This window comes from Brienomyrus brachyistius, chromosome 1 (assembly GCF_023856365.1).
Source record: "Brienomyrus brachyistius isolate T26 chromosome 1, BBRACH_0.4, whole genome shotgun sequence".
NCBI lineage: Eukaryota > Metazoa > Chordata > Actinopteri > Osteoglossiformes > Mormyridae > Brienomyrus > Brienomyrus brachyistius.
Window position 1 is genome coordinate 17,147,185 of NC_064533.1, and position 17,060 is coordinate 17,164,244.

The 17,060-nt window shown below is 50.4% G+C and overlaps 1 protein-coding gene across 5 annotated transcripts in view; it reads left to right on the forward strand.

Annotated features, from left to right (window-relative positions):
* LOC125749257 (rho guanine nucleotide exchange factor 4-like) overlaps nt 1–17,060 on the forward strand; it is a 53,984-nt gene that overhangs the window by 14,512 nt on the left and 22,412 nt on the right. For 4 of the 5 annotated variants that reach the window (XR_007399818.1, XM_049026332.1, XM_049026345.1 and 1 more), the window contains 3 exons: nt 7,528–11,154; nt 11,748–12,017; nt 12,485–12,614. Coding sequence is in view for 4 of the 5 variants with exons in the window: in XM_049026332.1 (XP_048882289.1) it covers nt 7,528–11,154; nt 11,748–12,017; nt 12,485–12,614 (4,027 nt within the window). In the remaining variant the exon portion in view is untranslated. Of the gene's footprint in view, nt 1–7,527; nt 11,155–11,747; nt 12,018–12,484; nt 12,615–14,537; nt 14,999–17,060 lie in introns of those variants that run through there. The other variant, XM_049026362.1, reaches the window with a different exon arrangement.

Consider the following 17,060-nt stretch of genomic DNA (forward strand, 5'->3'; position numbering starts at 1 on the left):
CTGCCCGGTGTGCGGGGCTCACGGGGTGCGGGGCTGCCCGGGGTGCGGGGCTGCCCAGGGTGCGGGGCTCACGGGGTGCGGGGCTCACGGGGTGCGGGGCTGCCCGGGGTGCGGGGCTCACGGGGTGCGGGGCTCACGGGGTGCGGGGCTGCCCGGGGTGCGGGGCTCACGGTGTGCGGCCTTGGGGGTATAAGTGTTGCTTTCCGGCTTCAGCTCGGAGGTGATTGTGTGTGAGGATGAGTTTAATGCTGCTTAACTGAAGGATTCCAAATGGAAACCAGGGAAAGGATGCGTGATGAGACATTCTCTGTCATCTAGAGCTTGAATTGAGCAGAGCTAACAAAGCCTGGGGCCTTGCAGGAGATACACTAAGGGTTGTTCCTGGCTGTACCCCGTGGTGAAATGCTCTCCTCAGGACAACCCATTGTGCTACCAGCCTGAGGAGCTGGAAAGAGGCATGGAATCGGCAATCAGGTCCCCACGCTGTTTGTGTATAGCTGACTATGCTATGCCTGTAGAGTAGTCTGTAACCATAACAACCAGCCGCTTAGATGATTGGTGGGTTTGGCAGTGGGGAGGGCTCCTGTCCTGTGGACTGGCTTGGGTCCCTCTCTCTGCCTGCATACACCCTGTGGTGTGATGGGCCCCCTTAAAGACCTGGCGGGGCGATTTCCACATCTTCAAAACACCGCAGGGAAAATATGCAAACACAGAGCGAAAACAGCGGAGCGAAAACGTAAACAAGGTGTTCTAACAAACGGTACCCTGCGGGGGCCACGCCCATTTCCTGATGCCTCCTGTGTGTGCACCTCCGCATTCACTCCATTCGGCCACATTCCGCTCATATTAAGCACTGTTCATCCCGCACTTGGTGGCCAAGGTGGCCCACTGAGCTGGAAATCCAGACCAGTGTGGACCTCAACCACTGTGGGGGCAGCAGCACACTGGAACCAGAAATGGATCTAAGCCCACTAATGATCTGACTCTGGATTTAAGCCTGCTAATGCACTGTGCTTCCAAGCTGGACTTCCAGCATGGAACCTGGGTCCCGCTCTCTGCTCCTGCCACTCTGATCTGCTCTCGCTATCACTACAGTTTATTAATGGAGATCGGATGCAGCTGGTTCCTGTCCTCAGGGGAGGTCCTGGTTATTCAGTTAGTAATTATTTGGATAGTAAGTCACCTTGCCAGGTTTTTCAGGTCCGTCGAGTTCTAATTAACACGACTCTTAAAGCCCCGAGTCGTAAAGCTTCCCCTACTCGTGCGTAGCCACCTTCCGCATCTCGTAAAGGGCGTTTGCTCCTGTCAGCTCACACACGCTAAGCACTGATCTGGAAACAGCTATGGCTAGTGAAAAGACTGATTCCTTATGCATCAAAATGCGTATAGATTAATTGGGTCAGGAAGCCCAAACAGTGCTGTGGGCACCGGGAGCCGCACCCCCGTGTTGAAGGAGACGTGTCTGACTGGACCTTTAGTTCCTTACTCGTTTTGCAGAGGCAGCCAATGTTCAGTTAGGTGAATTTCCAATGTGGGCAGCTCCATGTCCAAAGCAACAGTGACACGCCACTGCGGACGACACTATAGAAACCCAGGTATCAGTCCCCATCCATGGATCCTGTTATATGGTTTGCGGATGACGCATCTGGCCTCAGATTCCAAAGGGTTCCCCACTGCCTCCTGGGCTTCAGACATAGAGCTGACCATCATCACACATCCAGTCCTTTAGTCTTGATTTCATCCAAGCTGCATTGAAGGTCTTTGCTTGGTGGCTTTCCCTGAGAGTGAAGAGTGAAGGATTCCTGATTCGACCATCTGCTCACCAGGAGCGGATCTTCGCCGAAATGGCCTGGGAATGACAGGCTGGATGGACACGCTATTGATCAAGAGCCCCATTTAGGATTTCGCTGACGGTGGAACCGTGCTCTCTGATTATAAAGTCATTTTAGGAGAAACTCACAAGCTCTTTATGGGATGCGAGACTGGAAAAAGGTGGACAGTTAAAACCAGTCACTGCTGGAGCCAGAGGCTCTGGAGAGACGGGAAACTGTAGACTCCGTTCTAGAGAATTCCCCACGTTTTTGGGTGTGGCGTCAGAAATCGGAAACGTTCCTGGGAATTTTTCGACTGACGTGACTCACAGGAGCAGACAGAGTATCTGGGTGACATGGTGAGTGTAAATCAGAGCATTAATGAGAAGATGGAAGCTGGTATTACAGGGTGCTGAGCGTTATTGATTAAACAAAGGAGTCAATACCAGATCCAGGAAAAGAAGAGAGGGGAGATCATGGCTCATAAATTCATATCTGTTATGGATGAGAAGATAAACAGGTGTGTAGATGAGGGGGGGGGGATCCCCTGCTGCATGTCAAAAGAGGCACATCTGAGGGCTGGAGACTCTGGATGGGGGGGTTTAATGCAAGCTCTCCAGAAAACCATATGGATTCACAGACACACCAGTGCAGACACCTATCTACAAGGCTGCGTTTAGGTGTCCCTGAAACCTGGTCTATGGTATGATTACAGTATCCACAGCATAATTTTGAAACACATGGATTTACATTTTATTTCTTTAGCAGAAACTTTTAACCAAAGCAACATACAATTGACACAGCAGGGCCTTGCTGAAGGGCACAGTGGTAAGATCACTCTGCCAACCCCGGGAGTTGAACTTCCACACACCATCCCCATTTCTGTTATATTACAGTCCCGCAGCCCCTTACTAGGAATAAAGAGCAGCTTCATGCATACCGGCCCCGTTCTTGCTGGCATCTCCGGTTAGCGTAATGGAGCAGTTTATCTACGAGGAATGGTAGCTGCTGACCTTTACAGTGAATGGCCCCTCGTTGCCCCTACGTTCCCCCGCAGATGGCGCGGTCCACATTCATCTCGATCAGCCGCTGCTGTCTTCGTGGGTGGGGCCTGGTGGTTCCGGGCTTGGTTATCGGCTTTTTCCCTTGAGTCATGCAATGGCCACCCCATGCACCCCCCCCCCCCCCCCCCCCCCCCCACCAACCTTCCCCCACCGCAGTCCCATACAGGCCGGAGTTATAGGGGGTGCTAGGCTCAGCTTCTGCCCTTTCAGCTCAAGCAGCGGGTTTGGCCTTTAGAACAAAGGCCTTGTTAAGCAGGCCTCCTGACATCAGGCCACTTGACATTAGGCCGTCCGTTCTGATTGCCTGCCAGGGCTGGGAATCTGTTTTAAACGTATGTGGCTGTTTGAGTGCTTTTGTTCCTGTCTTTGCAAGACCAAAGGAACAAAATCAAACGCATACAACACCGTTAAAACCTAAACTTGATATGAATATTACCTTAAGGTGATTTTCCTTTCTTAAAAATGAGCATGTAAAAACATTTCTGCTGGGTGGGTGGGGGCCGCAAATCACTGCTGTCAGCCGTAAAGTTGGGCACCGGCTCTCCAAGCTCTGTGAGATCTGGAGGTTTTGTTAAAGATACTGGACACCTACCAAGATCATCCCAGTAATTCCAGTGTTCCTCTGCGCCTCCCACCTGTCCAGTCAAGGCACCCCTTTGCTGAGTTTTTTGGGGATTTAGACAGACAGCACGTGAATCCTTTGGCTTCTTTTCTCTGGTACTGTATAAGACAATGGGGACTGTAACAGACGCGCTGCATATATGAATGGGCTGCATGCAGAGCTATGAGGTGCACAGAGGCGCCACCTTATTGATTTTAGAGCCCCGTAATGAATATTGCAGTGGGGACACTTGAGAAACCGCGATCCGTGATACCCCTGCAGGCATGGCCTGTGCACACATCCTGCTGCTGGAATCCGGTACATGTGGGACTTCATAGAAGCTTCCTGCAGGCCAAACCCTGCCCCTTTGGCTGTGAGTATCAGGTTGCACTGGGGCGTGGCTTGTCTCTGAGCAAGGCATCGTGATTGGTCACTACACCCTCAGCCAGGGACCTGTGTTCAGTATAATGCTCCCATGCTGCAGGTGAGAGAGCCCCCCCCCCAGCTCATTCACAATTCAACAGCTCCTTTGTGGGATGGGGTCTGTCAATGCTGGGGCCCTGATGTAACCGGCAGCACACATTAATATTTAATGTCCGCCATCTGTCAGTGACTGACCTCCTGAATCGCTCCACCGTTTTCTGCCGTTAATGCACTGGGGATTTGGCATTTTGATATCACAGCTTCAGAATTCTGTGCGGTGAAATTCTGTACTAGGGGCTGATTCTGAAGCGGCCCTGATTGGCTGTGGAATTTACGCATGTGAGGGCTGGTGTTTGCCCCCCCCCCCCCCCCACCCCAGGTCGCTTTGGTTGCTCCAGCTTGCTCCATGATGCCGGGGCAAGAACAATAGGCATGTGTCAGGGCTCTGAATGGATTCTCCCACGTGCATTCCCACCGCGCGCACTCGGGGGGGCGGGGCCAAGAATCGCCAGGAGGGAGACGCCACACTGCCAGCCACGGCCGTACAGTCAGACCCAGTGGGGTTATGAACGCCGGCACCGGGGGGACGCCGCGGGAGGCAGGTATGTGTGCGCAGGTGGGGGTCTCGTACCTGGAGGCAGGGTGAGAGAGAGAGAGACGTTGGGGGAGGGTGGAGGGTGTGGGAGAAGTGGGGTAAGGAGGTTTACTGTGGAGTGACGGGACAGAGCAAACAGGCGCTGATGTCTGTGAGGGTGGGGATAGGGTATGTGCAGCTTGGTGTGTGTGTGTGTGTGGGTGTGTGTGTGTGTGTGCGTGGGGGTGTGTGTGTGTGTGGGGGTGTGTGTGTGTGTGGATAACCAAATGTCCCCCACAATGTAATAATAACCTGTTAATTTAATGTTGTGGGGACCATTTTTTAGGTCCCTACGAAGATCTGAGAATGCAATAAAAAACCTAAAAATGCCAGAAGTCTTGTATTTTGTTAGGGCTGGGTTAAGGTTGTCATGTTTGGATTAGAGTTTTCCCCATATGTATGGAGAGTCCCCACAAAGATATAATTACAATCGTGTGTGTGTGTGTGTGTGTGTGTGTTTGTGTGTTTGTGTGTGTGTGTACAAGCATTTCTGTGTATTTTGATTGTCTGTCATCAATGAAAAAATGCAGACACCTGACGATCGCCTCTGAGCTCCCTGGCTGGTGCTGGATGCTGCCCAGATCCTGCAGATCCGGCAGTCAGCCTGAGCTCCTTTGGGCTTCCTGATCTGATCCTGCTCTTTGTCACTCTCTCAGTTCATCCTTTGCTTTTATACAGATGTTTTCATTTCGCTGCGTAAACAAGACTCGTAGAAGCGGAACACATTTTTAAAGACATTTATTAATGGTAGTTTTTGTAGTTCAGCGCGTAGATCTTTCCAGAGCATCCTGCTCTGTGGGTCTCTGACCTCTCGCTTCCCAGCAACCACCTTTCCTTTGCCGCTCGCATCCTGCCCGCTGTCTTTGAGCTGCTCCTCCGTCAGAGAGGGATCCAGAGAGGGGTTTATCACTGCCATCCACCACCATTCCCTGGATATAGAATCAAGCGAGATCTGTCCTCAGAAGACCGTATTTTCTATTGTAAAATGGCATCATGGTGCCTCAGCAAATCCACCTACCATGGGCGAGTATCAGACAGCGTATCCCAGAATGCCGCTGTGTGTTCGCGGCAGCGTCTGGCTTGGAGTGTGATAAGAGGCCACCGTGCGATCAGTCACATGGCCTCAAGTGACTTGAAGATGCTATCAGCGACCTACTCCCAGAAGTCCCCGGGGCAGAGGAGATGGCATCTTACAGCTCTGCCGGATTTACTCAGCAACAGCACCTGGCTTTGTTCAGCCCCCCCACCCATGGGCCGCGTGGGTCGTGGCTTGGCCTGGCTTCAGCGGCATCGGGCCACTTTGCATGCGCCTCTATTTGCATGTGGTTGCAGTTGTGCTCTGCTGTGCTTTCAGCCCATGTGGGTGGGGGGGGGGGGGTGTTGGAGAGCGAGGGGGGGGGGGGGTGAGCTTAGAAACAAACCCTGAATGACCCTAGAGCCAGCAGCCTCTCCGGTACTTTCCACTTGTGGTCTGTCTGTCTGTCTCTCTGTGTCTATCAGTGACTGTCTCTCTGTCTGTCTCTGTGTGTCGGTCTCTTTGTTTGTGTCTGTCTTTCAGTCGATCTGTGTGTGTATCTGTCTGTGTCTGTCTGTCTGTGTCTATCGGTGTCTGACTCTCTGTCTGTGTCTGTCTGTCTGTATTTGTCTGTCTGTCTGTGTCTATCGGTGTCTGCCTCTCTGTCTGTGTCTGTCTGTCTGTCTGTCTGTCTGTATTTGTCTTTCTGTCTGTGTCCATCGGTGTCTGACTCTCTGTCTGTGTCTGTCTGTCTGTATTTGTCTGTCTGTCTGTGTCTATCGGTGTCTGCCTCTCTGTCTGTGTCTGTCTGTCTGTCTGTCTGTATTTGTCTGTGTCTATCGGTGTCTGCCTCTCTGTCTGTTGACTGAAATCAAACATCATGCTTCACAGCCAGGTGTCTTTCTGAGATGCAGAGGGAGGCTCAGAGAAAGACTGCTTAAAGGAGATGAATCTTTTTTAATTTCCCTTACTGCTGAGGTCCAGGTGGAGCTGTTCCACTCATGTTCATTCATATGCGACCCTCTGTCCTCATGCCTGTTTACCCTGAAGTCTAACCCTTCCCCTAAAAACATTTAAAAGTGGCTGAATTTACAGTGAAACATGCAGGTATAGGAGTTCACAGGTGTTAGGTGTTTATTAGTGTTAGGGTCACTGTTAGAGTTAAGTGTTAGAGTCAGTGTTAGGGTCGGGGTCAGTGTTAAGGTTAAGTGTTAGGGTCAGTGTTAGGGTCGGGGTCAGTGTTAAGGTTAAGTGTTAGGGTCAGTGTTAGGGTCGGCGTCAGTGTTAAGGTTAAGTGTTAGGGTCAGTGTTAGGGTCGGGGTCAGTGTTAAGGTTAAGTGTTAGGGTCAGTGTTAGGGTTTGAGCCAGGGTTCTGTCCTCACTCTATATGCAGATCTGACTAAGCAGGAAGCTGGAAGCTCTGGCCTCACGCTGTATTTCACCACCTGTACATTCCTGTAACCCCCCCCCCCCTCCCTCCGGCTGTTTGGGAAATGCTGGCCACCAGACAGCTGGAGAGTTGGAGAGTCACAAAAGCGAAAGAGTCATTAAGCACAGAAAGGCGTGCGGCTGCGAAACAAAAGCGGAAACAAAACCCGGCAACGGGTAATGGCCGGGAACTTGGAGGAAAGTCACATTTCCTGTCAAAAACATGTCATTCCACCATAATTAATAGTGCAATTAACATTCCAGCACGGTTAATGCATTTACACACACCTCATTAATGAATCTTCTGCCCTCACTGCCCTCACTGCACACTGGTATATGCAGCTACGCAGCAAGCTAAGCACTCTTACGGGAGAGTCCCCAGGTCACCAGCTGCTTTTAGCGGATTGTAAACTGCATTACAGACCGGAAATCAGCCGTATCAGTATGAGGACCAGAAGGGATCATATTCGCTGTTACCGGGGTCTGGAATCTCCCATTTTAGTACATCTCGTTTTCTTCATTTTTTTGTCGTTTGTTCTTGTTCCATGCAGGGCCAGGAGGCCAGCGAGGACACCGCCAAGACCATTGAGCTTTCGAAGAGCAGATACCTGGGTCCAGGACCTACCAGATGGATCCAGCAGAATCCAGAGGCCTCAGCACACAGCTGCCATTTTAACTCTTTGCACAGAGACACTTTATCCAAGGTCAGCCCGGACAGCAAAGCCTGTTTCCTTGAGGTCCAGGGAGCGGAGGACATTCAGCCGGAGGACAGCAGATCAGGGGACGGAGGGGACAGGTCTCAGGGACAGCATGTTGAAAGGCGTCCCAGGGGACGTGGCGCAGGAAACGCATGCACAGCACAGGCTGCAGGAGCGCAGCGTGGACATGACATAGACTCACAGCACAAACACACAGCGGACTGGCTGTTTGGTGCAGATGCTAACGCAGAACCCGACATACGTTTAGTCTGCGGACAGATTTGCCCAGCAGATTTGCGCATAGCGAGACTTGAATCTGACTCTGCTGACGTGCATAAGAGAGTTTGTATCTCGGAGCAGGCGTGTTCAGCCTCACTCTCGCAGACTCTCTGCCCACATCTCCCAGAATCCTGTGGTGCAGAGCAAACCTTCTATGGGCTGCAAACTCCACGTTCTCTTAGCCAGGGTTCTGGACAGGAGCTCCCATCAGATGATAGACTTTCTGAAGGACAGGTGGGAAGCTTCGGCTCCAATCTCTGCGGACAATCCAGCACCGAGGTGTTGAGAACCCCCTGCATCAGCAGCTACAGTGAGAACCTATTGTCCGACAGCTGTGTTCCAGAATATTCCTCTGTGCTGACGTTAGGAAAAGAGACGTCAGAATCAACTCCCTTTATCTCCAAAGAAGAAAACGATTTTTTCAGTGCTTGCATTTTACAAAAGCAGAATGAAGGTGATGCCCATGTCACCAAGGAACATTCACATGATGCTGGACTGCCCAGTCTAACATGTCCTAGGGATTTATCCCCATGTACCTCCACAGAGACTTCTGGTAAGAACACAGATGACCTTCAGGCACATGTTCCACAAGCTGTTCCATGTGATTCCGGATGGAACAGTGAAACAGACACAGTGCTCACCGAGACAGTGAAACATCAACACTTTAAAGAGTCCAGCAGACTTATTAACTCAGATTGTCATTGGGGAGATTTTACCTCACATCCTAAAGTTTTCCCAGTGAGAAGGGCAGAAATTACCACATTACACCTACAGGCTCCTCTTGAACACATTAGGCTAAATAGTCTTCCCGGACAGCACCATCATAAGACGCCCATCAAGCATCCTGACACCAACAACACCTTGAAGGCATCTTCAGGACTGTGTCCTACTGATGGATTTGCAGGCAGCGTTCTGGCTAAGGAACAATCGTATGTCAAAGACCAGTTGGGCTGTCACACCTCGGATGATAGTGATGTCCATTCTCCAAATGCATCATTAACCATCAGCCCCAGTCCCTCACAGCCATTTCCAAACAAGGATGCCGGTTCTCCGTTTAATATACCTGATGTGGACACATTTACTACACTGGATGTTCGGCCATATTGGAATGGTAAGGAGTTAAGGCCTTTCTATAATGATCCTGAGGGGATTTGGTATGACATCGAATTGTCTGAACAGGAGAAGCTGGAGAGGTACCACCAGCAGGGGGTGTTAAAGAGCAAGGACAGTACTGTAGGTCAAAGTCCCACTTCCCACAGCCCCACATTCCCCTTAGACACCCACCGTGGGGATGATGTGGTGGAGCAGAATTCCTATTTTGGACCAGCAGAAGAGGGTCCAGAGAGCTCTGCAGAAGATGGCCCTGAGCCAGTAGGCAGTAGTATAAGCCGTATTTATTCTTTTTCACATGAAGTAGAAAAGCACAATACAACAGCAGATTCTGAGGACTCTCTGGGATTAATTCCTACCAGCCCTCAGAAACTACCGACAATTGAAACGGTGCAATACCAAATCAACGATGCCAGTTTAAATCTTCTCTCGGTCAGTAATCTTGAGCCCATTTTTGAATCAGATCAGTGTCAAGATAACTCCTCCATAGCTGTAGAACATGGGCGAGATGAGGAGATGATCAGCGCAGGTTCTGCTGTGGAGGACCAAGCCGGTCACTCCAAGACCATGAGGGAGGATTCATCCAGCACGGATTCAGAAGCTCTGCTCGGGTCCAGCACTCCTTCGCCAGACAGCTATGGAGTCATGACATCTAATGGTGAGTTGGCATACGGGCAGTGTCAGAGCCCCACCATAAGTCTACGGGACCTGGACTCCACCAGCTATGACAATGAAGGAATGGATGACAATGCCTATTCTTACCTAGGTAGCAACACCAGCCTTCATAAGGCAGTTAGGGGCAAAGCAACAAAGGGTAAATTTAGTGGGAAGGGCTCCAAGTTCTCTGTGTTCTCCAAGATGCCCTCATTCAAAAGGGGTAAAAACTTAAGCCGGGATAGCAGGGGTAGCAAGTCAGGGAGCTTTTCCCCAGCTTCTCCAGATAGAGAGGCAGGAGAGGACAGTGTGGAGGATGGACAAGAGGACAAATCAAAGTCCACCTTGTCAAACAGCAGTGAGCAGCTGAGCAATTCTGAGGGACAGGAAGAGAACCTGGAGGATGACGTCTTCCTCAAGGACCAGCCCTTCAATCAGGCCGCCCAGAGAGCTATGCCAGGAGGTCGACTGGATAAGGAGGATTTGGGCATCTTCCCATTAACAAATGATGCTGGAAATGGAGATGCTGATGCTGCCTGCATCCCTGAGTTAGGGGATTCACAGCAAGGGAAACAACCCAGCAGGTCAGAGGGTGCCAGCTGCAAAAGAAGTAAGAGCTCAGAGAGCCTCAGTCTGCGCCTGAAATTGGCACAGGCCCATAAGTCGCTCTCTTCTTTCTTTGAATCCCGGTCCCCAGACAAGGAGCATGAGGGACAATTTCCGAAGCTGGACGGTGCAGCCTCAAGGTCCAAACGGTCCAGCAGGAAATTAAAACCAGTGAAGGAAGTGCCGAATCGGACCATGTCAGTGTCTGATACGAGCACCTTCAAGTCATCCTCAGTGAACAACATGGATCTGAACCGTTGCTCTCCCAGCCAAAAGACCACATGCCATACCGACCCACTGACCAAGAAGGGAATAGCACTCTCAGGTAATTCCTCAAAGAATGCCAAGCCGTGGGAGAGGAGTCCGAAGCAGTCTAAGAGCCTTACCATTCCATGCCCTGATCCCTGCCAGCTGTCTTCATGCAACCTCGACAACATATCTGTCGAGGACACCAGTCCCCTTCTTCAAATGACACCCCCCCACAACACCCTCACCATCCAGGTCACTCCTACAAGGGCCCGGTCTGTAGGTTCCGTTGACAGCATGGACAGCCCTTCGAGGCCGACCAGCCCCAAACCGCAGAGCCCCAGGTTCGGCAGCCACCGTAGAAGCTTCCGGTTCCCCTCGCCACATGCCAGCACCTTCTCGCACATCTTGCTGGGACAATCTGTCAGCGCAGAGGGGGTCTCTGATCCTCCCGAAAAGCCGAAGACCCTCAAGCCCAGATTGTCCCCGTTGTTGCCCGTGAACCTTCTGGACACGGACGGCCAACATGTGGACAGTCTGCCACAGGTCGTCTTGACCACATCCTCGTCTGTAAATGAGTCTGAGGTATGATAAAATGGCTTCTGGTACTTATTGATCAACACTTTTGAATATTTAATAATTAGCCTTTTCACAGTTATAGTTGCAGTGTAGGGACACAATATGTGACTGATATCTGCAACTTAAGTCACAGCTTGGATGCATTTCAGACATGCTGAATCGCATGCTGGTAGAGATGTAGCGGATGCCTCATTGGAAAAATAAACCCCTCTTTATATATGACACTTCTTCTTAATGAAGGGGAATGCTGTCATTTTGCAACTTAGTAAGCCTATTGTGGGATTTGTTTGCATTTCTGGATACTGCTTTTAAGTCTGCTACAATAAAGAGACGTGTGTTGGTATCGCCATCTAGTGATTCTTCTAGAAATCTTTATTCTGAAGTTCAGGTTGCGTGAAACGTGGATGTTAATGCCTTAATCTGCACAAACACATTCTGGAAGGTTCTTTGGTGCTCCCCTAACATTGGACATTTTTACACACTTCAGATGTCCCCGAATCATTTTCCAATGACCTTGATTATTTGAAAAAAGTAGGATATTCTGTTTTTATAATGAAAATTTGGACAGATACACTCACGTGTTTCATTTACTATCAAAGAACTTTCCAGATGCTACTAAGCCAGCCAGCCAGTTGCAGGAGCCAGCTGTCATCCGGAGAGTGAGGAGACAATCACACAAGTCCAGACCCCTCTCTGACTGGGGAGGCCTGCATGGGGCCCCGGGGCCCAGGGCCACACGCTGGGGGGTCACGCAGCAGCGGAGTTGCTCAGATGACCTGTGGATCGAGGACATGAAGAGGATGCTGGCCCGGGAAGCACAGGGCACCTTGGGAAGCCTCGGCATGAATCTGCCAGAGGAGCTGCAGAAAGTAAGCCGGTGCAGCGGGGAGGCTCCGGCTCCTCCTGTACTCCACCTGCTGATTCTCACTCCTCAGAGCTGATCTAGGTTCCTCTCCAGCTGTTCTTCGGTGCTCTTTTTCCTCCCTGGTTCTTTGCTGCCGTCCTTTCATGCTTCCTTGCTCGAATATACTGAAAGCTTTTCTATCCACAAAACTTCCTTGTGGGTTCTGTCATATTCCAGAAAGGAATCTGAGTATTATTTTGATGTTTATCCTAAGAATTTATTCTGAGGCTCCATCCTTGCAAATGTTTTACTGGAAAGATGAAGGTTCTTAAAGATCTTAAAGCTTTCAGAAACAGCCCAAGGCTCCTTCAGGTAGTAAATAACCTTCAGGTTCTGTATCTTCAAGTAGTAATATCCCCTCCTGCCCCACTGCTCTGTTCCCCTTTGATTCTGCAGTTTGTCAGTGTTAGACCATGCTGACATTTTCTGCAGGACTTTGCCAGGTTCTCCCTCACTGCCATGGAGCCCTTCTCAACCCTGCCAATCAAAGACCAGGGTCTCTCTCAGAGCATCCCCACTGGTCTGGACTGCCTGGGGTGGCACCGATGCCCCTCCTACCTCGGTGAGTCTCCACCCACTCTTTTTCCTGCTGTCCATGACTAGCCTTTCCGGATCTTGTTTACTGAACAGCCAGAGAGAATACTGGTTGTCGTGCAGAAGTAGTTGACACTTCCTGTCAGGGTAGAGTATACAGAAAGTTAACTGAAACACATCTGCACCTCTAGTGAAGAAATATCCATCCGGTGACAGTGGCTCATAGGTACAGCATCCCCTTTTTCACAGCTTGGCTTTATGTGTTTAATGTGTGTCTCCAGCAGAGGGCATAATTTATTGAAGTAATTATAATACAGACAATTGAATAGCAGGTCAGTGACATGGAAGGAAGGGATTGTGATCATGGTGGTTCTTCACCTGTCAAGAGGAGCATCTCTGGGTGTGTATGGAGGCTCCCTCTTTCCGTTTAGCTTACTTAGGCCTGGCGTCTTCTCTGCAGCACTGAGCAAATGGAAGGTCTCCTGCAGTTTTTCAAAACTCGTTAAGCAGCATTCTCTCTCACCAGCTGCGCTCAGACACTTCTCAGTGTCCTCCAGGCATCTGAGATTGATTATTTGTGACAAATTGCGAGTATGGCCAGAAACAGTGAGATAGCCCTATAAAGAAACTGCATTTACAAGCATTAAAAAGGGGAATGAAGGTGTGTCTGTTCCCCTCCAGATAGCAGAGGCCCTGGTGGCAATTTGCATTTTTTAATGCAATGACCCTGATGTTCTTGGCAAAGCTTGAAAACTCATTGCTCCTCTTATGCCCTCAACCTAGATCTAATCAATGCTGGAAGAGTAATTAACACCATGGGGCCCTAAAATCCATCCTCCTTTTGGTACTTTCCCAAACTTTTGCTGTGTTATTGAGGTTTAATAGTCTGAATTGTAATGAACACACAGGGAGGCAGGGGGCAGTCACTACCAGTGACGGCTGCATCATACCATTGCACAGCAGATAGTAAAAGCTGTTGGACCAGGATCTTCAGGTAACTGACCTGTTTCTGCTGCCTCTTGCCTTTGGTATACGTCCAGGTACAAAATGAGACAGTCTTTTTCTGGTTGTGTTATATAGAACCAGGACCAACAGTACTTCCTTACAGTGCCTGTGACCCGGTATACTTAAAGCAGAACTGCATGGCTTTATGGACGAGCTTATGGTTATTCATGCTGAACATGAATGGGGTTTCCATGGCTTTCCTCTTTCGCGTTCCGGCTGATCCACACTGAATCCAGCTTGACAGACATTCCATGTTTGCGCATGTCTCGTGTGGCGCCGCAGATGGGTCTCAGGGGGCAATGCAGTGAGATCCCGAGGAGGGTCCCAGGGTCGCAGGGGGCAATGCAGTGAGATCCCGAGGAGGGTCCCAGGGTCGCAGGGGGCAATGCAGTGAGATCCCGAGGAGGGTCCCAGGGTCGCAGGGGGCAATGCAGTGAGATCCCGAGGAGGGTCCCAGGGTCGCAGGGGGCAATGCAGTGAGATCCCGAGGAGGGTCCCAGGGTCGCAGGGGGCAATGCAGTGAGATCCCGAGGAGGGTCCCAGGGTCGCAGGGGGCACCACCGGGGGCACCACCGGGGGCATGGTGACCCACGTGCAGGTTTCTGCAGAAAATAAGACCTTTAAAGCAAAAGTAAACAAATAGGTAATGGTACCACTTTGAGCACTCAGAGCCAGCAGCTGTAGATGGGGGGGGGGGGTTTGGCTCTGTGGAGCTTCTACATGGCTGCTGAGGCGCTGCTGAATCCCCTCTCCTAGCGAACCCCCCCCTGCACAGTATCAGAGGGAGAGGGAGGCAGAGAGAGTGGGAGAGGGAGAGAGGGAGATAGAGAGAGGAGGAGCAAGACGGAGTGAGAGCGAGGGAGGGAAGGAGGGAGGGAGAGAGAGGGGTAGACAGGGAGAGAGAGCGAGGGAAGGAGGGAGGGAGGGAGAGGAAGAGAGAGGGGTTGACAGGGAGAGAGCGAGGGAGAGAGAGAGAGAGGGATAGACAGGGACAGAGAGAGAGGGGTAGACAGGGAGAGAGAGCGAGGGAGAGAGAGAGAGGGGTAGACAGGGAGAGAGAGCGAGGGAGGAAGAGAAAGAGAGGGAGAAAGAGAGAAAGAGAGAGAGAGAGCGAGGGAGGGAGAGAGGGAGGCTGTTGCGGCTGGTGGAGAGACAGAGCTCTCCCTGGTCCAACAGCAGACACAGAGGAGCAGCCAGCCCGCCAGGTCTCCATGCGGACCCAGCGCAGTAGGGAGGTGGCCCCCCCATTACCCTGGGGGGGACGCGGCAGCGGCAGCACGGGGCTCTCACCGGGCTCCGACTCAGACGGCAGCCCCGGAGTGGGGGGCCTGGATGGGGGGCTCTGGGGCAGTCTCCAGGGGGTGCTGTCTCGATACTGGAGCCTGGAGAGTCTGCACTCCACCACAGGTGAGCACAAGCCCCCCACAGTGAAAGGCGTGGGGTCCCGATTTGACTTCACTGCTAAGCATGGAACCAAAGCTATTGGCTGCTGCCTGTCTGCAATGAATGAAAGTAAGTGCTGGTCTTTCTGTTTATGTGCTCTGTGGTGGTGACTGAGCTATTGTTTATATCGGAGAGTGTCATGGACGTGATGCTGATTGGACAGTGTCACGGAATTCATTGTGACTGGACAGGGTCATGGAGATGATTGGATAACGTCATTGAGTTCATGGTGATTGGATAGTGTCACAGAGTTGATGCTGATTTGATAGTGTTACTGAGTTTATGGTGATTGGATAGTGTCATGGGGTTTATGCTAATTGAATAGTATGACAGAGATGATGCTGATTGGATCCATAGTGTCATGGAGTTGATGCTGATTGGATAATTCCATGGAGTTCATGGTAATTGGATCTCCAGTTTCACCTCTTTTGCACACTACTGCAGATTTTTCAGCCCCCTAAAACTTTTGTAAATGCTCTCATTTGATCTCTTCTGAAATCTCGGTTTTAGAGTTGCAATCTTGATTAGTGAAAACGGAGGCCTTTGAAAGGTCAGACTCTAATAGTGCCCTAATTGGTCCATACTCATCATGTGGCCCTTCCCCAACTTGATCCTACTAGTTCCACTCTCTGATCGGTCACCTGGTCGCCCTACACAGAAGTAACCTGTATTACACCATGCCGGATGTGCAGGAGCTGCTTTCGAAGGCGCGTTCCCTGTTGCTTATCTGCATGCAGCTACATAGTGTGTTACACACTGTGGCTGCTGCATATTTGAACGAAAAGAAAGTCATTTACTGGTCACTGTGTCCATGTCCGCATGCCCAATGTGGGCTAATAACTAAATCATAAATGTTCTCGCTCAGTGTTCATGTATTTTTGAAAACGATGTGAAAACGCCCATGTGGATGGAAATTGTTTTTGTTGCAGTGCAGACGTAGCCTTATCCTCCGTTTCGCAGCTGGAGTTTCTGCAGGTTTAAATGCAAGTTGTCACGAAGGGCTTCTGTAAGTTGTCATTTTGGTTACAGCAGTGAATGTGACCTTCCCTTAATGACTGGGGTCAGTGTGGAAACTGCCAATTTTGTGCTGGACAGCCAAGTTGCCATATATCTGCAGATGAAAATCCAGGAACGTAAATATTTATTGATGATAAGGTATCTTCCAACTGAATCAGTAATGACACTGTTATGAATGAATTATATTGTATTATTTATTTAAATTAAAAGTTAAGAGAATGCTTAATTAAATTGGTGGGCTCCCTGTAAGAGGCTGACCAGAGCTTGTAATTGAAAGCGGTAATTATGTATTTTAGTACTTTTTGGGGGTGGCATGGTGGTGCAGTGGTTAGCACTGTTGCCTCACACCTCTGGGACCCGGGTTCGAGTCTCCGCCTGGGTCACGTGTGTGTGGAGTTTGCATGTTCTCCTCATGTCGTCGTGGGGTTTCCTCCGGGTACTCCGGTTTCCCCCCACAATCCAAAAACATGCTGAGGCTAATTGGAGTTGCAAAATTGCCCGTAGGTGTAAGTGAGTAGAAGGTGTGAGTGTGCCCTGCGATGGGCTGGCCCCCCATCCTGGGTTGTTCCCTGCCTCGTGCCCATTGCTTCTGGGATAGGCTCCGGACCCTCCGCAACCCAATAGGATAAGCGGTTTGGAAAATGGATGGATGGATGGATGGATCTTTTTGCCTGTGTGCCAATTCCACAAAAACACAAAACTATGGATGCTGGTGGGTGATTTCTCAGGTGTCTGTTGATTACCCACATGTACGTAAGCTGTAGCTTGTGCTTACTCTCATTCTCAGATGCTCATAAATGTTCATATTCATGACACCAGGGCACTGGAAGTCAAAGCCAGAGCATAAATTACTGAAATGAACTATGAAATTACGTAACTATGGAAGTCAAACCAGAGATGGATACTGTTTTCATTGTCTTCGTAGTCTCATAACGTTCAGGGTTTATACTGCAGCAAAGACGTTACTGTGAGTATCTGTAGAAAACTTACTTGATGTTAGAAAAATCTC